The 25542-nt window shown below is 38.5% G+C and overlaps 1 protein-coding gene across 1 annotated transcript in view; it reads left to right on the forward strand.

The window, feature by feature from the left end:
• POLQ (DNA polymerase theta) overlaps positions 1-25542 on the forward strand; it is a 105441-nt gene that overhangs the window by 67117 nt on the left and 12782 nt on the right. The window contains exons 24-28 of the mRNA XM_055129486.1: positions 577-703; positions 1488-1609; positions 3075-3259; positions 10627-10738; positions 15339-15463. Of these exons, the coding sequence (XP_054985461.1) occupies positions 577-703; positions 1488-1609; positions 3075-3259; positions 10627-10738; positions 15339-15463 (671 nt within the window). The remainder of the gene's footprint in view (positions 1-576; positions 704-1487; positions 1610-3074; positions 3260-10626; positions 10739-15338; positions 15464-25542) is intronic.

Raw genomic sequence — 25542 nt, forward strand, 5'->3', positions numbered from 1 at the left:
CGGCGTGAGCATAGAACCAGGAATGTACCCTGAGCACCGCTTGTTGTGGTTCCCACAAACACAAGAGGAGAATGTATTTTGATGGAGCAGGGTGGGGCCAGGGCATTACTGTGACTCCTAAACAGTGCTCCGGGTTTCTGGGGATCCAGTCCCTGCAACTCTGCCAACTGTCCAGACAGTTTGCTACAGGGCCTAAGGGGTAGTGCTGCTGGGGTTGTGCAGATGGCCCTAGGGCTGGGCCGTTGGTATTTGAGGGCCTCCAGGAATACACTTGGCAGGCTCAGGGCACCAGGTGGTGCCAGGAATCAAGTCAGGCGCTAGCACAGTGAGACAGGCACCTCAACCATACCATCTCCCTGGACCCAGAGCATGTTTTTTTTTTTTTTTTTTTTTTAATTCAGAAATGCAGTGACTGGGTAGAGGAAAGTTCTCAGTGGAAATACACATGTCTTACATGCGTAGTGCCCTGGGTTTGATCCCTGACACCAAAATAACAAAACAAATGTGAAACAGTTCAAATAAATGAAAGATTTCTTTTCCATTTTAATTTTATGTCTTCATTCTGCTTGATTTTAGGACGAATCACTTTTGTAGAACCAAATATTCAAAATGTGCCAAAAGATTTTGAGATCAAAATGCCAACACTAGTCGAGGAGAGCCCACCTTCCCAGGCAGCGTGCAGAGGCCTCCCTCCTAAGGGCAGGTAGGCACTATTTTTCTTTGTGAATATAGTTTTATGAATGTATACATGCATGGCTTAAGACTAGCATATTAGACCAAATTTTCTTTTCCAGATATTTATATTTCTATTCTGGGTCCTACCCATAGTGATGGTTGTGATTTCAAACCTCTTACCTGCCTTTAAATAAATTAGCTGATGGTGTAGCACTGTAGCACTGTCGTCCCCTTGTTCATCGATTTGCTCGAGCACCAGGAAAGTCTCCACTGTGAGACTTGTTACTGTTTTTTGTTTTTTTTTTTTTGGCATATCGAATACACCACGGGTAGCTTGCCAGGCTGAAAGATTAAAAAAAAAACCAAAAACTAAACTGTTAATTACATTAATCAGCTCTATTGGCTTCTTTATGTTAAATATTATAGGATGAGTTTAGTAGTACCAGGAAGGAGCCTTTTGCCTTTGCCATATATGCCCAAAGGAAGAAAAAGCTCTTAATATACATATATGTAATATATACATGTACATATATACATATATATGTATTTTGTGTAGTCAAAGAAATTTGTTTAGGTGAACTAAATGTCAGAGAAGTCTCAGAAGCAGTTTGTAGGAAAAGCTATTAAAGAAATGTCTTACTATTTAATTGAATGTTTGCTAAAAGTGTTTCGTATCTTTACTAAGCTTTAAAGGGAGCTTTAACTAAGGTGTTGAATCCTTAGATGGAAGTACTGACTTGACTGAAAAATGCTTTTTGTGTGTGTATTTGAGATTGCTTTATGTCCAACTCATGATATTGTTTGTATAGCAGAGGAAGAAACAAGAAGGGATATGGTGTGAGCCCTTGGCACCAGGCAGAGAAGGAGGAGAGAGCCTCAGACAGAGGAATGCCTTTTTCTGTTAGCATGCGACATGCCTTTGTGCCCTTCCCAGGTAAGGCAGCAGCAGATGGATTTTCAGCTTCTTATTGATTTGGATGACTTTCAAGTCACTAAACTAACCTGAATTATGAACAGGACTCATAAGTTTGTGTTCAAAGCTCCATCTTTTCAGTGGAGCATACAAAGACTTTGTGTGGCACCATTTTTTTTATGGTCTACTTATTGGGAAACTTCTATAATGTGCTCACAACTATCTCTTGAAGCTACGCTATCCAAGGTCATTGTAAGCCTGTTTTGGTTTTTGGGTAACACCAAGCTGTGCCTGGAACTTACGCTTGGCTTTGCACTCAGAAATCACTCACAACGCATGACAGGGCTTGTAGGACCGTATGTGGTGGCAGGGATTGAACCCAGGCTGGCTGCATACAAGGCAAGTGCCTTAACCCCGGTCATATTTCTTCAACCCTTTATTGTTAAACTTTTTGCAAATTCACCCATACCTGCCAGCAGGCAAAAGATAAAATGAGCAAATATGTTATACTAATAGTATGGATAATTTGAGAGTTAGATCATGACTTTCAAATGTTTTGAAAGCAAAAAAAAAAAATGTTAATGATTAAGCAGCGAAAGAAGGAAAAAGTACTCTGGCAGAGATAATCACCTTGGGAAGACAATTAATGCAATAGGAAGCAGTTTGGAGAAATGCAACATAGAGCAAGTCAGAAATATAAAAAAATAATTATGACTTTAGAAATTATGGGAAAAAAATTGAGAGACTGGGTGATGATTGGTGACAAATGTTACGTGGGAATCAGACTGGAAAGGAACAAAATCCACTGAATTTGCAAGTCATTTCTAATCCATAGATAATCTGAATCCTCTTCATAACTCTTATTCAAATTTGACCACTAGCATCTTTGTTGTTGTTGAATGTCTTTGTTATTGTCAAAGTAGAGCATATCTTTCTCTCAAGCCAACTTGAAATGTATATACAGTAGAGTGCCCTTCCTTCCTTCTTTCCTTCCTTCCTTCCTTCCTTCCTTCCTTCCTTCCTTCCTTCCTTCCTTCCTTCCTTCCTTCCTTCCTTCCTTCCTTCCTTCCTTCCTTCCTTCCTTCCTTCCCTCCTTCCCTTCTTACCTCCCTCCCTCCCTTCTTCTATGCAAGGCTTTTTATAGAATGTAAAAAAAACTTCATTCTCCAGTTTCTAAGTAGTCAGTGTTTGCAGGAGAGGCATAAAAAAAACATTTTTTACTATGTGTCTGAAGCATTGGGAATTTCTAATTGATACCAAATTGCTAATTTATAAGGGTAGCTTGCATATATTATGTTATTTGAAAGCTAAATGGAAAAAGAAGCTATGTAAGCTATAGAACTTAATTACCTCATATTAAAAGCCAGGTTTTAATTTTTGCAAACACAATCCAGAGGTTCTAAACTATAATGAAATTTTTATATTGATTATTATGTGGTTTTGGATTTGATTTTGACAAGCTTTTCTAAAATAATTCCTACTTCAGGTGGTTTTATATTAGCTGCTGATTACTCTCAACTTGAACTGAGGATCTTGGCTCATTTATCCCATGATCGACGTCTCATTCAAGTATTAAACTCTGGTGGTGACGTTTTCAGAAGTGTTGCAGCTGAGTGGAAGATGGTGGAACCAGAGTGTGTTGGGGATGATCTGAGGCAGCAAGCGAAGCAGGTTATCTTAATGAATGTGCTTACCATAAATCATAAGTTTTTTGATTCAAAAAAATTTTAAATGGTCTCATCATTTACAGTTGAATGCTTTTTTTTCAGTTTTGGATCTTTCAAAGGACGTTCATCTGAGCCTCTTTCACGTTACTCACTATACTATCCTTGCAGAGTCAGTAGTAACAATCAGAGATTTGGGTTGAGATTATTTAAGGCCAGGAAAGCCACGTGCATTAATGGTAGATAGTGTTAGTGGTATTTGTTATCTGTATATAAATGTATCTTTAAAACATCTTTTTAATCTGTAAGCATCAGTATTTTGTCGTTTTTTTGTTTTTGAACCATACCTGGCAGTGCTCAGGGCTTGCTCCTGTTCTGCATTTAGGGATCACTCCTGGCAGTGCTGACCATGTGGGGTGCCAGAGATCGAACCAGGGTTTACATATGCAAGGCAAGTGCCTCATCCACTACACTATCACTCCGGTCTGATCAGTATTTTTTTCTTTATATTTTCACACAACATTTCACCAAAATCTTTTTTTTTCCTTTAATAATGTAGGAGTGCTGCTATTTATTCAGCCATTGATTAAGCTGATTGAATTGGGCATGAACTCCACATTACTTTTTTTTATTTTATTCTGAATGTTTATTTTATTATTATTTTCCCCCTTTTTTTGATTCATGGTGAGATATAGCTACAAAGCTTTCATGTTTGAGCTTTGGTCATATAATCACCAAACACCCACCCCTTCACCAGTGCGCACTTTCCACCACCAAAATTCTCAGTATCCCGCCCCCCAACCCCATTCCAACCCTTCACCTGCCTGTGTGGCAGACAATTTCCCCCATATTCTCTGCTTTGGTTACATTTGATATTTTGACACCAGTCTCACCATCACTCAAACCTGCCGAAAAGTCAATGCTAGATGATTTGTTTTGTATTGCTTGTTATGGATAGAATATAATATCCAGGAAATCCTGTATCATTTTCTTCTGGGAGCTTTAGTTTATAGTCTCTGGGTCTTGGCCATTATGAGATTACATGGCACTAGGGGCAGTTTGTGGGTGTGACTGCCAAGCTTCTGGAAAACTGGGGGCCTGGGCGAGGAGTTGGCCTAGTCCCTATCGAAGCAGGCTTGGGATCTCAGTCACGGGTTCCCGCATATCTAGGTTTTCCTGCCGGTTTGCTCTCTGGTGAGGTTCATCCCATTTTGGGTGAGTCTCGTGTCCTCTTGGGTGAGGCTTGTCCAAACATGAGAGTGGCCTTGGGCATGGCGGTGGTTGGGTTCTGGAGGTTTTCAGCTGTGGGGTTCTACTTAGGGCAGAGAGGGAAACTCAATCTGACCCTCTCTGAGGTGCCCTGGTAAAGACAGCCTGGCGCAGGGTCAGAACATTCTGCAGCACTCTCTTCTGGGAGCTTAATTTATAGTCTCTGGACCTTCACCATTGATGAAATTACATGACTACATGGTGCTGGGGGCTGCCAAGCTACTGGAAAACTGAGGACCTGGGGGAGGAGGCTGAGTCCTGATCCAAGCGAGGCTGGGGCTCTCAATCATGGGTTCCCACCTACCGCTGCATCTTTTGATCAAAAGATGCTCTAACTGCATCTTTTGATCTCTTTCGAGATTTATGGTTCTCTGAATTAAGGAGAGTAAATGAGCTTATGTTGCTGAGCCGGAGGTGGTTTGTGGGTGTGTCTCCCACATACCTACTTTTGGCGTTTAATTCTTGGTAAACTTGGCCCCAAGTTGTTGGGATCTGGCCAAAGGCACAGCAGCAATTTGGGGGTATCTGGAAGTCTGAAGGCACCATCAGGCTGCTGATGCACTTGCCCCACAGGCACAGGTTGACATGCTCGAAGCACCATACCCCCTTCTTTTTGTTGTTGTTGTTAATAAAAAGTGCTCCTTAAAAGTTTATTGAAAATGCATATTGCTAAATTGTGCTTTTTTTTTTTTTTTTTTTTTTTTTGCTTTTTGGGTCACACCCAGCGATGCACAGGGGTTACTCCTGGCTTTGCACTTAGGAATCACTCCTGGCAGTGCTTGGGGGACCATATGGGATGCCGGGGATTGAACCCGGGTCGGCCGCGTGCAAGGCAAATGCCCTACCCACTGTGCTATCGCTCCGGCCCCTAAATTGTGCATTTTTGGTTAACTGATAATTTTAATTTGTTGAGGCCATTGGTTATTTTATTTACCTGTATGCTATCCTTGGAACATTTATTTATTTTTTGTTTTGGGGAGTCACACCAAGCAGTATTTAGTTTTTTTTCTAAAATTTTATTGAATGATGTGCTTGTATTGGTTTTTCTTTTATTTTACCAAAGTAGAAAGGAAATGCACCATTATCTATAAAAAATCATATAAACAATAAATGATAAACTAGCTAGCTTTGGACAAACATAACTCATTTAAAATATTACATTTCAGGGGCTGGAGCGATAGCACAGCGGGTAGGGCGTTTGCCTTGCATGCGGCCGACCCGGGTTCTAATCCCAGCATCCCATATGGTCCCCTGAGCACCGCCAGGGGTAATTCTTGAGTGAAGAGCCAGGAGTAACTCCTGTGCATCACCGGGTGTGACCCAAAAACCAAAAAAAAAAAAAAAACAAATAAAATATTACATTTCAGAACCAGTGGGAGAGATGTTCTTGTAAATATTCTTGTGAATGTGAATGTGAATTTAAGACAAATAAATGTGAATTTAAGACAAATAAATATAGGGTTGAAGGTAGGGGAGGAAGTATGAAAGCACATTTAAAACAGTTTTGCATATACATTCCTAGAAACAAGGACCATTCACAATGTAGTACAGTGGGAGCTTTGCACATAAAAGATCTTGGGTTTGATCCTGTTAACATTTTTTTTAAATGAGTTTTCTAGGAAGTAGGAATTATTACCTAAAGGTTATTGCCAATCTCATTAAATGTTACAAATAATTTTATGCAAGATTTTTTGCAAGATTGTGAGCCAGCACATATTTTTAAAAGGCAAAATATTGAGATCTGCTTAAAGCTCATCCAGGTTTAAAGCAGAGGTATGGAGTACCACTCAACTATGAGAGGATATGAAAGCTCACTATACTGTTTTTTTCTGGCAATGCTCAGGGGCCATATGGTGTGGGGGGATTGAACCCTAGGTTTTTGCATGCAGCGCATACACTCCAGCCCTTTGAGCCCTTTTAAATGGACCCATATTTGTTTCTGCTTCTGCATGACTGACATAGAAAGCCAAAGGCTGCATTTTCATTGCAACTCCAACTTTATTACAAATGAACTATGGGAGAAAGGACATCACTCACCTCAAAGAACAGCTTTCCTTGTCTTTTATTTACTCACAGCTGTAATTCTCGGTCGATCAAGCAGTGGAATACTCCTCTTTCCACATTCTCGTTTGTTTCCATGAATCTTTTTTTTTTTTTTTGGTTTTTGGGTCACACCTGGCGATGCACAGGGGTTACTCCTGGCTCTGCACTCAGGAATTACCCCTGGCCATGCTCAGGGGACCATATGGGATGCTGGGATTTGAACCCGGGTCGGCCGCGTGCAAGGCAAACGCCCTACCCGCTGTGCTATCTCTCCAGCCCCTCCATGAATCTTTTTATTTCCTCTTTGACTTCCTCCCTGATTTGTTGGTTGTTCAGTAACAAGCTATTTAATTTACAGGTGTTTGAGTTGTTTCTCCATTTCTCTTTGTGATCAACTTGTACTTTTAGTGCATCATGGTCAGAGGAGATAATTGCTATTATTTCTATGTTCTTGACTTTGTGAAGGTATGTTTTGCGTCCCAGGACATGGGACTTTACCTTGGAGAATGTTCCATGTGCAGTGGAGAAGAAAGTGTATTCAGCCTTTTGAATGAATGACCCTATGTATATCTACTAAGCCCCTTTCTCCCATTTCTTTCTCCAAATGAAGTACTTCCTTTATGAGCTTTAGTCCAGTTGGTTTGTCAAGAAGTGACAAAGTGACGAACTCTCCAACCACTGTTGTGTTGCTATCGGTGCCCTTTTCAAGTCTATTGGTAGTTGTTTTAAGTATTTTACTGGTTCCTCATGAGGTACTTATATGGTTAGGGGTGAGTTCTTCCTGATTTACAGATCCCTTGATCATTAAGAAATGAATTTCACTGTCTCTTATACTATTTTTCAGCTGGAAGTCTATGTTGTCTGATATTAGTATGGCCACCCTGCCCTTTCTGAAGATATTGTTTGCTTGAAGAACTGTCTTCAACCTTTGACTTTGAGTCTGTGTTTGCTCTGACTATTCAAATGCAGACAGCAGTGTGTTGGTTTTAATTTTCTTTTTTTAAAAAATTTTATTGAATCATTGTGAGATAGTTACAAGCTTTCGTGTTGGGTTACAATCACACAATGATCAAACACCCAACACCCATCCCTCCACCAGTGCATATTCCCCACCACCAATATCCCTGGTATCCCCCCCTTTCCCACTCTCCCCCTGCCTCCATGGCAGACAATATTCCCCATACTCTCTACTTTTGGGCATTATGACTTGCAACGCAGACACTGAGGTTATCATGTTTGGTCCATTATCTACTTTCGGCACACATCTCCCATCCCAACTGATTCCTCCAGCCATCATTTTCTTACTGATCCCTTCTCTATTCCATCTGCCTTCTCCCCTCTGCTCAGGAAGCAGACTTCCAGATATGGGGCAATCCTCCTGGCCCTTGTATCTAACTGTCCTTGTGTGTCGGACTCATGTGATGTTATTCTATACTCCTCAAATGAGTGCAGTCCTTCTATGTCTGTCCCTCTCTTTCTGACTCATTTCACTTAGCCTGATACTCTCCATGTCTATCCACTTATAAGCAAATTTCATGACTTCATCTCTCCTAACAGCTGCATAGTATTCCATTGTGTAGATGTACCAAAGTTTCTTTAAGCAGTCATCTGTTTTAGGGCACCCGCGTTGTTTCCAGTGCGGCAATAAATATATAGGTACAGATTTTATTTCTACTGTGCTCTTTTGCATCCTTGGGATATATTCCCAGAAGTAGTATTGCGGGGTCATATGGAAGCTCAATTTCTAGTTTTTGAAGGACTGTCCATATTGTTTTCCAGAAAGTGTGGACCAGTCGACATTCCCACCAACAGTGAAAGAGCGTCCCTTTTTTCCCACATTCATACCAGCACTGGTTGCTTTTGTTCTTTTGAATGTGTGCCAGTCTCTGTGGTGTGAGATGATATCTCATTGTTGTTTTGATTTGAATCTCCCTGATGCCTAGCAATGTGGAGCATTTTTTCATGTGCCTTTTGGCCATTTGTATTTCTTTTTTGAGGAAACTTCTGTTCATTTCTTCTCCCCATTTTTTGATGGGGTTGGAGTTTTTTTTCTTATACGATTCTACTAGTGTCTTGTATATCCTGGATATTAATCCCTTATCATATGGGTATTGGGTAAATATTCTTTCCCATTCTGTGGCTCTTTCTGTATTTTGGTCACTGTTTCTTTTGAAGTGCAGAAGCTTCTTAGTTTGATGTAGTCCCATTTGTTTATGTTTGCTTCCTTTTGCATGCTGGGAAAACTGGATATTACCTACAAAAAAAATGAACTCTGACCTCTGTCTAATGCCAGGCACAAAAGTCAGATCAAAGTGGATTAAAGACCTCAATATCAGACATGAATCTATAAGGTACAAAGAGGAAAATGTAGGCAGAACTCTCCATGACATTGAAGCTAAAAGAATCTTTAAGGGTTTAATTTTTCAATCTATCCAGCCAATCTGTGTCTCTTAATTGGTGCATTTAGCCCATTGATATTGAGAGGTTATTGTTATGGAGTTTTTTGCCATTTTTCTGCAGGAGTTCAGCATTTTTGTGAGGCTTGTCTTAACTTACAGTAGCCCATTTAGTTCTTGTAAAGATGGTTTTTAGTTTAAGTGATTTCTGAATTGTTGTTTATCTGTCAAGTTATATATTGTTCCTTCAAATCTGAAGGAGTGAGTGGTTGGGTAAAGTTTTCTTGGTAATTCTTTTCATTGAGTTTTTTCACTATATCCCACCACTGTCTTCGGGTCCAGAGTATTTTGGCTGGTAATCTGCTGTAAACCTTAAGAAAGTTCCTTTGCTTATATTTTCCTTCTTTGATTTTGCTGCTTTCAGCATTCTATCTCTATCTGTGGTTTTCTTCATTCTGATTTGGATGAGTCTTGGGGTATTTTTATTTGGATTTCTTTTAGCTGGTACCCTTCGGCCTCCTGGATCTGGGTGCGTACACTCTGCAGCTCTGGGAACATCTCAGCGATGATGTGTTGATGGTTGCTTCATCAGGGTTTTCTTACAGCTCCTCTGGTACCCTGATGATTCTTCTGTTGTTCCTCTTGAATTTATCCCAAAGTTTTCTTGTTGTCTGTTGGTTTATTTTGAGGCTCTTTTCCATCTTCTGCTGTTGTCTGGAGATTCTCTGCAGCTCATCTTCTAGCTCCTTGATTTTTGTCTCCAGCAGCTGTTACTCTGCTGCTGAGGCCTTTCAGTGATTTTTTCATTGCACCTACCAAGTTTTTCATATCTGTCATTTCTATTTGTATTCTTCTCATTTCTGCTCTTATATTCTCTTATGTTTTATTGGTGGTGCGGTCCATTGTTTCTTTGAGCTCCTTTTACATCCTCAGAATTCCTCACTAAATTCCTAATCAGAGAGCTTGTATAGCACATATTCCCTGGTTGAGTTTTCCTGGCTAACATCTTTGCTCCCTAAGTCTGGTATGGTTCTGTGTTGCTTTGTCATTGCCATCTTTGCAGTCTGGAGTTGTTTCTTATGTGCTCTTGTGTGGTTTGGTCCTTATAGTTAGGATGTCTTTGTATGTTTATGGAGAGTCATGGAGAGGGGAAGAAATGTGTGCCTCCATAAATGGGCTCTTTGTGGGTGGGGTGATTCCTGACCTGGGGAGGCAAAATGTCACTTGAGTAAAACACAGGCCCCTGGCACAGCTGAGCTTCCTCAGTTTCCTAGGAACACCTTTAAACAGAAGTTGATTTGGAGTGGAAAACTATTTTGGTGAATTCTGGATAAATGACAGAGTCAGAAGTCAATCTTCCCTTTTGAATCATTGGGGTTATTTTCTTAAAATACACATTTATATACTTTTTCTCCCCCTATTTCTTTTTCTTCAGCTCTTCTGAGACCCCAAAAACTGTTTAAAAAGGACAGAAAAGATGTTTGTAGCATATTAATTCATAATTTTACATTTAGCCCACCAAAACCAGATCTGCCATTTCTTTGGCTCATCATATAATAAGAGGGTTACCAAATTTCAATTCTAATGAACTTTTTGTTTTTGTATTTTATATAGTTTTGATCTTTGCTTATTGAGTATGATGACCCCTCACCCCTAACTCTTACAGATTTGTTATGGAATCATTTATGGAATGGGAGCTAAATCTTTGGGAGAGCAGATGGGCATTAAAGAAAATGATGCTGCTTGCTACATTGACTCCTTCAAATCTAGATACACAGGTAAAGAACTCTTGAGTATTGATTATCTTTTCAACTATTCCATTATAAACTTTAAGTTTAATTTTGAATTTTAAAAATTAATTGTAAAATGCTAATAGTATATTCTGTTGCAAAATTCTAATAGAATATTTTTGAAATGTTATATGCATTTCATTTAGATAAAAAATATTAAAGAATGATTGATGTTATAGAATAGTTTGAATATCATTGTCCTAAGAATGCTAGATGTGACCCAAACACACACACACACACACACACAATATAGAAAGAAAGAAACGGAAAAAAAAGAAAGTTCACACATTTTAGATGTATGTTTCTATGAATTTTGAAAAATGCATATAGTCATACATATAGTCATATGATTTATACATTAACTATATATTTGTGCATCACCTGTATGTTTATGGAGAGTCATGGAGAGGGGAAGAAATGTGTGCCTCCATAAATGGGTTCTTTGTGTTCTTGTCTTGCCTGTTTGTAATCAACTCTCCTCCATTCCCCAAAGGAAAACCTTTTATTCATACATAAACCTTTTATTCATACATAAAGTGATCTTGTAGAGAGAAAATCAAATGAATTCTCAAAAAAGTCAGTAGAACCAATAACTAAATTTCAGAAGGTCCCAACATCCTAGGTTAATTTGTTAAAATCAGTCATTTTTTGTATACTAGCAGCAAATAATGAGTGAAATTAAAATAAAACCATTTGGAGTAAGATTAAAAATGATGAAGTACTTGAGATAAATTTCACCATATGTATAAGACTATTGCAATGCAATCCTTAGAGAAATTGAAAAAATATTTAAATATATGTGAGGATTGGTATATAATTTATTAGATAACACAATATTATTATGGCAGCTCTCTGTAAATTGTTATATTGCTTTGTTACAATTCTAGTCAAATTCTTTTAGACTTTTATGTTGAATTAAGGAAACTAATTCAAAAGCATAAAATAATAATAATTTGGAGGAACAATGTCTACTGTAGAGATCTTGGTTTCAAAAACTTATTATAAGGTATGATAATCAGGATAGGCTTAGGTAAACATAAAGAACAGTGGAATAAATCAGAGATTCCAAAAATACACATACTTTTTTTAGAAATTGATGGTAAACAGCCAATACCAGTATGGGGAAAAATTGAACTTCCAATTTATTTCACACTCATATGTCAGAGTTATCTAGATTGGGAGCATAGACTTAAAAGTACTAACTGAAAAAATAGTGTTTCAAGAAGAAGCAAAGAAGAAAAACTTTGAGACATTGGAGTAAGCAAAGATATTTTAATAATAATGCAGAATTAAGTTACAAAGGAAACATTAATAAAAGACACCTATAAGAAAATGTAACTGCAAACTACAGACTAAGAGAAAATATTTGTAGTTTCTATTACCTAAGAAATATCTTGCATCCAGAATGCATAAAAAGTTCTTACAATTCTGTGTGGCAAACAATTGTCAAAATTTTATTTTGACAATAAAATGTCAGAATATTTAAACACTTTACCAAAAAAGAAAAAAGATAAAAGAATGACCACATCAAATGTTGTCACCATTGGTCAGGAGTGAAAAGCGAATTAAAACGAAGAGAGTTTTTTCATTACAAGAATACTACAATGGATAGTATTAAAAACATGGGGTCTCTTTTCTGTTCTTTATGGAGCTTATTGAAATAATGTAACCACTTTGGAAAATTGTGCGGCTTTTTCATATAGTTCATTATATGTAAATGTATACTTCATTTATAATTCTGTAATCTTACTATTGGTTATTTTTCCAAACAAAATCCATATGTTCTAAGAAAGACATGTACATGTTAAAAACCAAAGATTAGGAGCAGTCCAGTTATATTATAGATAAAGAAACCAGCGTAGTTTTAGTAAAATACTAATTTTAAAAATATTTAAAATAGTAAGTTTTGTTTGGCAGCATTTTCTGTCATTCCTTTCACTCACAGTCCCCTCAAATGTCTTTGCTGCCAGACACACAGCCAGAAGCCCTGAAACAAGGACTTTCAATTGGAATCTTAGTATTTATTACTTTAGGATAAGTACAGTTGTGAGAAAAGCAGAGATTGCACACACAAGTCCATTAGATGGATCAACAGAGTTGATTTATCTAATTGCATTTTATTTATTTATTTATGTATTTATTGAGCTTGGATTGGGACTGGGCCTTCTCCAGCCAGATCCCCCATTTTCCAGTAGCTTGGCAGCCACACCCACAAACTGCCCCCGGCGCTGTGTAATCCCACCAACGGCCAACATCCAGAGACTGTAAGACCAAGCTCCCAGAAGTGCGCAGACTCAAAGCGGCCACGAACTTTGTAACTTTGTAACTTTCCACAATAAAAAAATTAAAAAAAAAAAAAAAGAGACTGAGCAGAAAATAACCAGAACAGGGAAGTACCAGAGTAGCACTGGACATGAGGATGAGGACATTAAAAGGACTTTCAAGAGACTACAGGGATTTTTTAAATAGGACATGACAGATGTCATGTATAATTTATTACCTAGAAAACTGTTAGTTAGAGTGGTATTGAAATAAATATAGACTCTCAGATCAATGAAAAAAAAAAAAAAAGCGGCCACGAGACGTAATAGCCTTGTTTTCCCACTTGGAGAACCTGACAAGTTACCAAGTGTTTATTGTCTTCATGGGAGAGCCTTGCAAGCTTCCCATGGTGTATTCATATCCCAAAATACAGTAAATGATATATGCATACCTCTCGGAGAGCCCAGCAAGATACTGAGAGTATCCTGCCCACTCGGCAGAGCCTGGCAAGCTACTCATGGTGTATTCAACATGCCAAAAAAAGTAACGATAGGTCTCATTTCCCTGACCCTGAAAGAGCCTTCGATCGTCGGGAAAAACAAGTAAGGAGAAGCTGCTAAAATCTCAGGGCTGAGCATAATAGAAACATTACTGGTGCCTGCTTGAATAAATCAACAAACAACGGCATGACAGTGATACAGTGATTTATTGAGCTTGGGGGATCGCACATAGAAATGCCCAGGGGCTATTCCTGGTTCTGTGGTCTGGGTCAGTTCTGGTAATATTATAAAGATAAAACTGGGATTTGCAGCCATGCAAGGCAAATACCTTAATGCCTGTACTATCCCTCTGAGTAAGTATTTTCAGAGAAAAGTGAATATGATCTAGAAGAAAAGAATATTTCTAGCTCAGAAGCAGGAGTGATCGCTGATGAGATTTGTCCACCTGTGGAGGAGAGAATGTACCCAAGGTACCTATAAGATGTAATATTGGGCCTGAAGGTTGAATGCTAGTAAAGGAATTAGGCCTGCATTTGAATAGTTACACCATACTTATTCTTTTTATTTTTATTTATTTTTTTGCTTTTTGGGTCATACCTGGCAATGCACAGGGGTTACTTTTGGCTCTGCATTTAGGAATCACTCCTGGCGGTGCTCAGGGAACCATATGGGATGCTGGGAATCAAACCTGGGTTGGCTGCATGCAAGGCAAACGCCCTACCCACAGTGCTATCCTCCAGCCCCCATACTTTTAAAAGCCCCCATCCTTTTAAAATTTAAGAAGTGATTTCTAGAGGACCAGAGAGATAATACAGCAGTTAAGATGCTTGCCTTGCAAGGGGCTAACCCAAGTTTGATTTGACTCCGTTATTTCCTAGTTGGTCACCTGAGCACCACCAGGAGTGTTTTCTGAATGCAGGAACAGGAGTAATCCCTGAACATCACCAGGTGTGGCCTCCCCTGTCCCCCCCCCCCAAAAAAAAAAAAAAGCAAAACGCACACAGGCAAAAAAGGCCATGAAAGAACAAGAAGTGATTTCTAGCCCTGGGAGATGGCTCACTGTCAAAAATGCCTGCCTTGCCAGAGTATGGCTGATTTTCATAACTGGTGCCACCACAGGGGTCAAGCATAACTCTGGCAGCTCCACTGTCCGTAATGCCTGGTGCTGCAACCTACTTCTAGTGACACTGCAACAAGGTGTGCATAAGCACCACAACTGAAGAGTGATGCTCCCTTGACAGTACAATAGAAATACAAAGTGTATAAGACCTTCCAGGGGTGCCCCCCACCCATCATGAACAAGTATGTGAACACTATGTAGACACCATCCCCCTACTAAACAGTGGTGCAAGCACCACCACTAAAGAGTGGGACCCCAATGTGTGACACTGCCCACCTCCTTCTGTGGTGAGCACTGTGGCTGAGTCTGTGTGCCCTGCAACTTGCTGGACAAGCCCTGAGAGCACCATGACCAGCTTTGTAGCATAGATCATGACAAGGAGCTATGGAAATGTGCACTTGGATCCAAGGGCCAAGAGCAAAACATGATTACCATTATGGAACAACAGAAGCTTATGAAAAGTAACATGCACAAAACTGCAGAGTAAAATCACTTTTAATTTTTTAACTTACTCTGTTCTGGAGTTTAGGTTTCTATTTGGTGGTGGTGGCAGCTGTTTAGAAAACCAAGATTGTTATTTCTAAATTCATTTTCTCTCAGTTATAAAAGGTGCATGGAAGTTTGTGTGCAAAATTTTGATGATATATTATCAGTGTGGAGTTTTGGTGTTTTTCGTTATATTGAAGTCTGTGCATTTTCTTTGTAGGAATTAATCGTTTCATGAGAGAGACAGTGAAGAACTGTAGGAGAGATGGATATGTTCAAACCATTTTGGGAAGACGCAGATATTTACCAGGAATTAAAGACAACAACCCTTATCATAAAGCTCACGTATGTTGAACTTTTTCTGAATTTTGAACTTAATATTTCAATTTTTAAAATGATTACTATTTTAACTTAATATTCAATGACATGTATCTTTTCTACATCTACCTTTTCAACAAGGACTAAATTCTACCAATGAGTCTTTTCAGGATCACTAGCATATTAGGTTAGATCACTAGCATGTTTTCTGTTTATGCATGGTCAACTATTGTTTTCTGAAGTGATGACACATGCCAATATTTGCTGAACTTTGTCTTTTGGAGAATGATGTAAATATGAACTTGCCTAATAAAATTTCAGTTAGAAATGCTACGTATTGGTTATCGGTTAGTTTTAGTAGCAAGATATATATGTGTGTGTGTGTGTGTGTGTGTGTGTGTGTGTGTGTGTGTGTGTAGCCCAGTTCATGCATTTGCTCATTGTTTTCTGTTTCAAAAACTATATTTGTTTTTCACATCATTTCAAACCATTGCCAGTCTTCAGTGATTAACCAATCATTGAGTTGTGGGTATTTAATTTCATTCTATATATTTATTTCATCAAAGACTCAAAGGTTATTTGATGATACACAAAATATTGATGTTGGCTATTTGGGGGTGTGGGTTGGGCTGCACCTTGTGGTGCTTGGGGTTTACTCCTGGCTCTGTGCTTAGGTGCTCTTCTGGTCGTGCTCTTTGGAGCATGTGGTACCAAGATAAAATCATTATTGAATGCCAGACAAATGCCTTAACCACTGTAGTATCTCTCTATTTTTACCATCATTTAATATGTCTTAAGGTATTAATGATAACTTGTCAGTGTCAATCTTTGTACACACAATTTCTTTTTAAATTTTATTTTATTAGTCTCAGTAAAAACGACCCAAATTCAGAAACTCCAAGACAATGAGACTCAAAATGAGACTATTGAAAGAATACTGAAAGCCGCAACATAGATAAAAAGTAACATATGCAAAGGAAAGCCCAGCAGATCTATCAAACAAGACTCTACGAGCTAGAAGAATATGTAAGAATATAGTACAAAAATTAAACAAAAGGACACCAAGAATACTATTCCCAGCTAGATTATCATTCAGATTTGAAGTAACTATACAGAGCTTCATGACACACAATAGCTTATGGAACTCACAGTACTGAAAATAAGAATTGTTAAAAGAGTTTTTATAGGACAGGAGAAATTTCCCATTATGTGAGATTGAGTATGGCACTTACAAATGGTGCATGTTGTTGTCATCTACAGATTAAGAAAGTTTAAAAACTCAGCAATTAGTCATCACAAACTGACTTTTATTGATTTATTTTCTGATGATTCTATTTGCTATTCCTTTTAAGTTTTATTGGACCAAGTAATAGGAAATAAATTTGTCATATGCCTGCCAAGGGAGCAGGTTGGGGGATGTTAATGGAGGGAAGGGGACAATGGTGGTAGAATTGGTGTTTCAGCATTGTATGGCTGAAACAACTCTATTATGAACAATTTTGGAAATCACAGTATCTCAATAAACATTCCTGAAAAGAAAAGGACTTGAAAAACTGTTTTCAATACTGTGAGTTCCATAAGCTATTGCATGTCCATGAAGCTCTGTATAGTTACTTCAAATCTCAATGATAATCTAGCTGGGTATAGTACTCTTGGTGTCATTTTGTTTAATTTTTGTACTATATTCTTACATATTCTTCTAGTTCATAGAGTCTTGTTTGGGCTTTATGTGAATGCTGGGCTTTCTTTTGTATATAAGTTCCATTTTATTTATGTTGCTGCTTTCAGTAGTCTTTCAGTAGTGTCATTTTGTCTCATTGTCTTGGAGTTTCTGAATTTGGGTCATTTTTAGTGGGATCCTTTCGAGCCTCTTGGATCTCAGCTATCACCCTCAGTTCTGGGAAGTTCTGATCAATTACTTCTTTAACTGTTGTTTATTTATCACATTTGTCTTTGTGTTTGTTCTTTAGGAACTCCAATGATTCTTATACTGTTCTTCTTGAACTGATCCCATGGTATCTAGTATGTTGTTCATTTCAGACTTTTCCACCTTCTGCTCTCTCCTAGTGATCTCTTTCATCTCATCTTGGTGCTTCTTGATCTTTTGAGCAACTGTTATTCTGCTGTGATTCTGCTGTTCAGAGCATCGATTGGGATTTTTATATCACCTACCATGTTCTTCATTTCAGTCATTTCTGACTGTAGTAGTTCTTTTGGGTTTTGTTTTTTGTTTTTTTGTTTTTTAATTTTCACTCTCATACTTTCTTCACCTTTGCTGATTACCTGTGCTAGTGTTTGGACTGGAGCGATAGCACAGGGGGTAGGGTGTTTGCCTTGCATGCGGCTGACCCAAGTTCGATTCCACCATTCCTCTCGGAGAGCCTGGCAAACTACCAAGAGTATCCCACCTGCACTGCAAAGCCTGGCAAGCTACTCATGGTGTATTCAATATGCCAACAACAGTAACAAGAAGTCTCACAATGGAGATATTACTGGTGCCTGCTCGAGGGCAACTGCTCAATGAACAATGGGACGACAGTGCTACAGTGTTTCTTTGAATTCATTAAGCATCCTTATCATAGTGTCATAAAGACACAAGATTTACTGGTGGTATTCATGTCTTAAGTGATATTTTTGCTAATTAAGCTTAATGGACTTCTTTGTGTTTCCCCCATTGGTATTCTCGTGTTGTTGCTGTGCTGGGTGAGTTATTGTAGTTGCCCCTGAAAGTTGCTGAAGGAGTAAGCTGGAGATTGCTGTCTGTCTTCTCTGCTCATCCTCACCGAGTGTCAGGAAGAATAATTGAGAGCATGTAATTTGTTGGGTAGATCTGTTTACTCTTCTACTTGTGTGGCCATGTACCTCAGGAACTGTGGTGTGGACCCTTGATATGGCACAAGTTAGGTGTGAATGCTTCTGTTAGGTGTGAAGTTAGGTGTGAATGCCTCCTGTTCCAAAGTACGCCCAGTGATGTCAGCTGGAAAAGCAAACTTCACCTGGGATGGTGGAATAGAAAGCAGAAAGTCCTATTTTTATCATCATTTTAAGATTTATTTATGATATTTGTTTCAAATTATGGTTGGAATTCATGAGATACTTATGTTATCATTTAAGCTTGTTTTACAATCACTTCTTATTTATTGTAGGGCTGTGGAGAGAGTTGGGCTACATCCAGTGGTGCTCAGGGCTTACTCCTGGCCCTGTGCTCAGAGGATACTCCTGGCTACTCAGAAACCATATGCAGTACCCAGGAGTTACCCAGGATTGAACCACAGTATTGTTTTAGGATTGGCTGTGTGCAATGCAAGTACCTTAGTCTCTGTATTCTCAACCTAGCCTAATCTTCCTATTTTAACTGATTGCATTTATCCTTCTCCAGTACTAAACCCATTGTATGTAATGGAAATAATAATCCCCAAACTGATAAACTTATTCTGACTATATCCATAAGAATTCAGAGCATGAGCACTCTTAGGGACAGGATGGAACAGTTTTTTTTATTTCTTTACTCCCCTGCCTCTGTATACTCACATATAGACATCAGATATTTATTAGGCTTCTTCTATATCATTAAGTAAACTATGCACTGTAGTTTATATACTAGGAAATGTAAGACTCAGTATATTGGAAGAGATAAAGACAATTAAAAACATTGACATATATACTCAATTTAGTCTTCATGGAGGAGGAAGAACTTAAAACAATTCTTGAAGACAATTTAAAGTTTAGATTGTTAGACATAAGAAAAAGACAATCATAAGAGTTTGAGAATTATGTAGAAAACATTCTGGTATGAATATAGATTTGGCATTGACATTTTTGGATAGATAATTTTTCTACTTGTCAAATAGAATGAGCTATTCTATTGCAAAATATATTGAATCATTCATGATGTAGTGGCTAAGAAAAAAATAACCTCTCTGAATTAAGAATAGAGTGCGCATAACAAGATTTACTTTTTCTTTTTTATTTGGTTTCAGTTTTACTTTTTGTTTAAATTATGTGGTATTGAAAAATATAGAGAGAAAGCACAGAGACCAAATAAGAATTTCAATAAATTATCACTTGTACCTATGTGCAAGTCAAGAAGTCTAATCATTTTAGGACTCTAGAAGACCCTTCATGTCTCCTAGTCACCTTACACTGCTTTCCCAGTAATTCTGTGTATGTATACTTATGTATGTATTTGTGTATGTATAGCTTATCCACAAGTGATAACTCAGACTCTAAAAATCTCTCTCTCTCTTCCTCTTTTTCTCTTTCTCTCTTACTTCTAATCTGCCAGGTATCTTTTGTGTCTAGCTTCTTTCACTTAAAATTATACAGGCAAGATGTACTGTCTGCCACCTAGTACTGGGTCCCCTGGACCCACAAATCCCCTCCCAAAGCCCTCCAGAACCCAAAACCTTGTGCATACCACCCCTCCCCTCTCCCCCAACTTCAAGGGTTCTTGAGTTTTATTTATCTCCTCAAATATGTCTACTTTAACCCTTCTGTACAAACGAATATATTAGAGACTGAACTGTATGACTAGTGGACTAACATCCTAAGTGCACATATGTAGTTAGACTAATAGATTATAAAGGGTACTACTTGCTGAAAAAAAATGCATCAATCCTCTGATATCTGGCATCTTAAACTCAAGTTTTAGCCCCACAAATCTTTAGGAACATTGGTGACACAAAAGATTTCACTTGCTCTGTCAGGTGGGACAGAAATCCTAGCAAAACACAGGGATCAAATAAACTCTTAAGCCTCATTGACGAGGAACCCAAGTCAATGTTTCATATAATGGCTACTGAACTAAAGCAGTCACTGGAAGAAAAATTCAAACAACTTAAAGAGGAACATATGCACACCATTATTCATTGCTGCACTTAGTATAGTAAATAAAATATGGAATAAACTTAGATGTCCAATGACAGATGAATGGATTATAAAGATGTGGTGTGTATACAAAATGGAATACTATGCAGCTGCAAGAAACAATGGAAGATATCTTGTTGCGTAAAGTAAGCCAGAAGAAGGAAAACAAACACAGAAAGACCTCACTTATCTGTGGAATATTGTAATTAAAGGGGAATCTTTGATCATCCTTGATCCCAGTGTTTAGAGGGGAGAGAGCCAAACAAGGAAAGAAGTCAAGGGGTGTAGAAGAGAACAAGATATTTACAGGCATCAGGGCTTCAGTTATACCAATGACATGGTAGAGCCATATACCCAAAACACAGATTCAACAGAACTGAAAACAAGATCTAAACGGCAACTACTGATACTTAGTAATATGCCTGTCAAGTTGACAGGCGGGGATATAGAGTGTGTAAACACACAAAAAAGGAGGGGGCCAGTGAGGCTCTATCTCTCCCGCTGTCCGAATTCGAATTCGGTAGTCTCATGCCACTTCCCCCACCCCGGGGAGGTTGATGGCGATGATGAGGCAGGCGAAAGAAGGAACGAGGGCCAGCCCGGTTGGTCTCAGTTGCAGTTTATTCCAATCTCCGTTTTCATTCTGCTTCTCTCTCTTGCCCCCGCTCACTCTCACTTCTTTTGCCTTGAGCTCTGCTTCAGTGTCTCCCCTGCTTCTGTCTGTCTCTCTGTCTCTGTCTCTGTAGTCTCTCCTCTGGTCTCTTCCGACCGCTCTGTCTCTGCTTCTGTGTCTTCTTCTGTCTCCCTGTCTTCTTCCTCTGTCTCCCTTGTCTTCTTCCTCTGTCTCCCTTGTCTTCTTCCTCTGTCTCCTCTGTCTTCTTCCTCTCCCCCTCAGTGCCCCACATTCTTAGTTTATATAGCAAATTACATAGGGTGGTGACACAAAGGTGGGTTGAACATTAACAAATCAACAAAGAAGGGTAAAGCCATTTCTCGAGGAGATTAACAAAATCTCATCTAAGGAAATCTCATCTAAGGAGATCCACTCAAGGGTGGGGATCCAAACAAGGGTGTGTCACTTTCTTTCCTCAGCTAGTAATCCACTTACATAGTTGTAGTAAATCTACTTCTAGTATTTATAGCAATGTCATTCTCTGTGAGCACAGTAAGAGATATAACCTTAAAGTTTGGTTCTTCCTGAGGACATCTCACTATACCACAGTCCTCAGATCAGGTTAATCTTCCTAACCCCAGCAGGGTCCTAATCTCGTTGTTACCTTTGGATCATGACAGCATTTGTCCATGACCATGCTCTCAACTTATAGTTGAGTATTGTGGCACTTTGGCCTGGCCCATTTCGATGCCAGGGTAGCTCACAGCTTGCCCTGGGTCCATTCCGTCCCTCGCTGGGACTCTTCTTTTGGGGTGCTAGGAACTAAGGGCAGCTGAGTCGAGAAATCAGATGCCCAGGAGTAAATATTATTGGAGTCAATCAACTCCCAAGTTACAAAGCATATTATTAACTGTCTTCCTGTGTCCATACAGAAAGGACATTGCTTTAAGGTAAACTATGCAAAAGACACTAACTTATAGTACAAGTTCAGAGTCCTTAGAAGAATCTGATCTTACAAGATAACAGAATCTGATTAGAGAAAAGGTGATTAACTGGTTGGGAAGGAGGGTGCAGAGAAGAGTTTACAGTTAAACAAAGGAATGGGAGTGTCTCCAGAGCACTTAAACCTAAACTCCTTGTGGTAAGGGAGGAGGGACAAACCAATGTTATCCTACAGAGAGGGTGCTGGGATGGGCAGGGAATCTGGAAACACTGGTAGAGGGAAGTAGACACTGGTGGAGGGATTGGTATTGAATTATTGTATGTCTAAAGTGCAACTATCAGTAACTTTGTAAATCATGGCTCTTTTTTTAATTAATAAAAGAACATTGTATTATGACATCATATACATTTTAGTTGTGTATCATTACAAATTAACATGTGAAAAATCCAGATCTACCATTCATCATACAGTTGACCATTTTTACTCAACTAATCAATACCTCGATAATTTTAACCATACTTAAAATCAGAACAAAGACAAGAAATAAATCTTCTTTCACAATACAAGTAAGATGATATAATTTATTTCCCAGCAGAGCATTCTTGAAGTCTCTCATGTTGCCTTATTCATCTTTTAGTGATGTTTATTCCTCTTCTAGCTCAATCATATTAGCCCTTTGCTTAACTTAAATGTTGACATGTTAACTATTAAGAGCATATCTCATATTAGGTGATATGAGAATCAGAGACAAAAAAGGAAAATAATTTATATTATCTAAGTAAAGAAGAAATATCAATGTCAAAAATATCAATAAATACTATAAGAAATATCAATAAAATATCAACTATCCCTTTTTCTGAACTTTGCCCTGTGGCCATAGCTGCTATTCATAATATACCCCAGTAATTATTTTATATTCTCTTTGCCCCAAACATATGCCTCAATTTATCATCACTTTTTCATGATTATGAGAGTGAGAACTAAGGTTTTCTCTCATGAAGGAGCTATGCTATTAATAGTCCCTCTTATTAATCATGGCTCTTTAATCAAAATTTAAAAATAAAATTAAAATGGAATCATCTTCTAAAGAATTATACAGGCAAGTTCTTCATGATGTTTTATGAGGGGGATAGCTCTGTAGTATTTTATTATGTGAATATACCACAATTCATCCACTTTTCTGTTGGGCATTTGGATTTCCAGTTTTGAGCTTTTATAGATGTTGATGATGTCAATATTTTTGTCCAAGGTTCTCGGTACACATATGTTTCCATTTATTTTTGGCAAAGATATAGTCATAGATTTGCTACTTGTCTTCAGATTTTGTAGCTCAAACTAGACTGGTTTTCGTGTTCCTTGTGGCAGTGTGCCCTCCACTGCAGGTGTTTGTCGGTTCTCATTGCTTTACAGGTCAGTGTTTACAGTGAAAATACCCTCAAGGAAGCTGGGATGGTCCAGAGGGACTGTGCTAATCTCGGGTACAGCCGGAAGCACTTTCTGTTTGTTCCCTTAAAAAGAATAGTTTTCTGGAGGTGCTACTGAGTGATTTATTTTTTTCCTTTAGGAAAAGGGCTCAGTCAGCCAAGTAAGTTTGGGAAATCTCTGCTTTAGACCCTTGCCAACATTTGTTATTAAATGAATGAAATGTAAGAACTATTTATTCTTGTGATTGCAGTGTAGTATCTCATACTTTTTACTTAATTCTCTGCTGAAGTATTCAATTTTGTTTTTCATTTATTTGCATATCATCATTATATTGCAGTCTAGTAAGTATGATGATAGCCTATAGTCTGATAAGTTTCATATGTGTATCCTTATTATCTCTTCCTGTTGTCTTTTGTTTTTCTTAAATTTCTATTAAAAAGATGTTTCAACTCCTTATTTTCATGGCTCCTTTTTTTGGAGTGTTAAACACTATACAGAATGAGTATGGAGGTAACATGATGCTGTTCAGAGAATTTCCATTTACTTTTGGCAGGGGACTAGAAAGAATAACCTTATAAAACAATGTAGGGTTACTTTGATTTAAATTCAGGCATAGAAATGATTGGAAGCAAGAGTGTTCAGACCAGGCTATTCTCATGGATAATTTTCCCTATAATGTTGATTTGGAGCATAATAACTTGGGCCTGGAATCTAAATATTTGTTTCCCAGCATCTTTGAGAGCATCAAAAACTCTTCATTTCTGGAAAATAGCAACTTTTAAAACCTCTTTCACCTTTTTGGTTCCTTTCTTGCTTAGCTCTCTAGGTTTATTTTTCTTTATTTATTTTATTTTTTAATATTTCTTGTTTTGGGAGCACCCTTGGTGATGCTTGGAGACTACTTCCAACTCAGTGCTTGCAGGTCACTCCCAGTGGTACTTGGGGACCATGTGGTGCTAGGGATCGAAGCCGGGGCTCCTACATGCAAAGCATGCACTACAGTCCCTCCAGCCATCTCCCCAGCTTGAGTTGGTGGTTCTTTCTCTTTGTTAAATTCATTCCAAGATGTATTTTTCTGCCATATTTTCAGTTGTTATCAGTGGTCCTAAAGTCTTTATCTTTTATTATAAGATATAATTGAAATATCTGTGTGACAAAATGTTGGTAACAATGGGACTGAGATTGTGTGACACAAAGTAAAAGCCCTCAAGTTTTTTTTCTTTGTTTTTTTTTTAAATTTTTTATTAGTGAATCACCGTGGGGGTACAGTTACAGATTTATACATTTTTGTGCTCATGTTTCCCCCATACAAAGTTCGAGAACCGATCCATTCACCAGTGCCCATTCTCCACCACCAGTAAACCCAGCTTCCCTCCCACCCTCCCAAGTCCCATCTCCCCCCACCCCACACTACCACTATGGCAGGGTATTCCCTTTTGTTCTCTCTCTCAAATTAGGTGGTATGGTTTTCAATAAAGGTGTTGAGTGGCCATTGTGTTCAGCCTCTAAATTTGGCACGCATCACCCTTCCCCCTTATGACCTCCGACCACATTTTACTTGGTGTTCCCTTCTCTGAGTTACCCAGAATGAGGGACCAGTGTCCAAGCCATGGAGACAGCCTCCTGGTACTTATTTCTACTATTCGTGGGTGTTAGACTCCTATACTAATATTCTGTATTCCACAGATGAGCACAATCTTTCTATGTCTGTCTCTCTCTTTCTGACTCATTTCACTTAGCATGATAATTTCCATGCTGATCCACTTATATGCAAACTTCATGACCTCATTTTTTCTAACAGCTGCATAGTATTCCATTGTATAGATGTACCAAAGTTTCTACAGCCAGTCATCTGTTCTAGGGCACTCAGGTTTTTTCCAAATTCTGGCTATTGTAAACAGTGCCGCGATGAACATATAAGTGCAGATGTCGTTTCGACTATACTTTTTTGCTTCTCTGGGATATATTCCGAGCAATGGTATTGCTGGGTCAAATGGAAGCTCAACCTCTAGTTTTTTGAGAATCGTCCATATTGTTTTCCAAAAGGGCTGAACTAGTCGGCATTCCCACCAGCAGTGTAGAAGGGTCCCTTTCTCCCCACCTCCTCTCCAACAGTGGTTGCTTTTGTTCTTTTGGATGTGTGCCAGTCTCTGTGGTGTGAGGTGGTATCTCGTGATTGTTTTGATCTGCATCTCTCTGATGATTAGTGATGTAGAGCACTTTTTCATGTGCCTTTTGGCCATTCGTATCTCTTCCTTG

This window comes from Sorex araneus, chromosome 2, assembly GCF_027595985.1.
Source record: "Sorex araneus isolate mSorAra2 chromosome 2, mSorAra2.pri, whole genome shotgun sequence".
Lineage (NCBI taxonomy): Eukaryota > Metazoa > Chordata > Mammalia > Eulipotyphla > Soricidae > Sorex > Sorex araneus.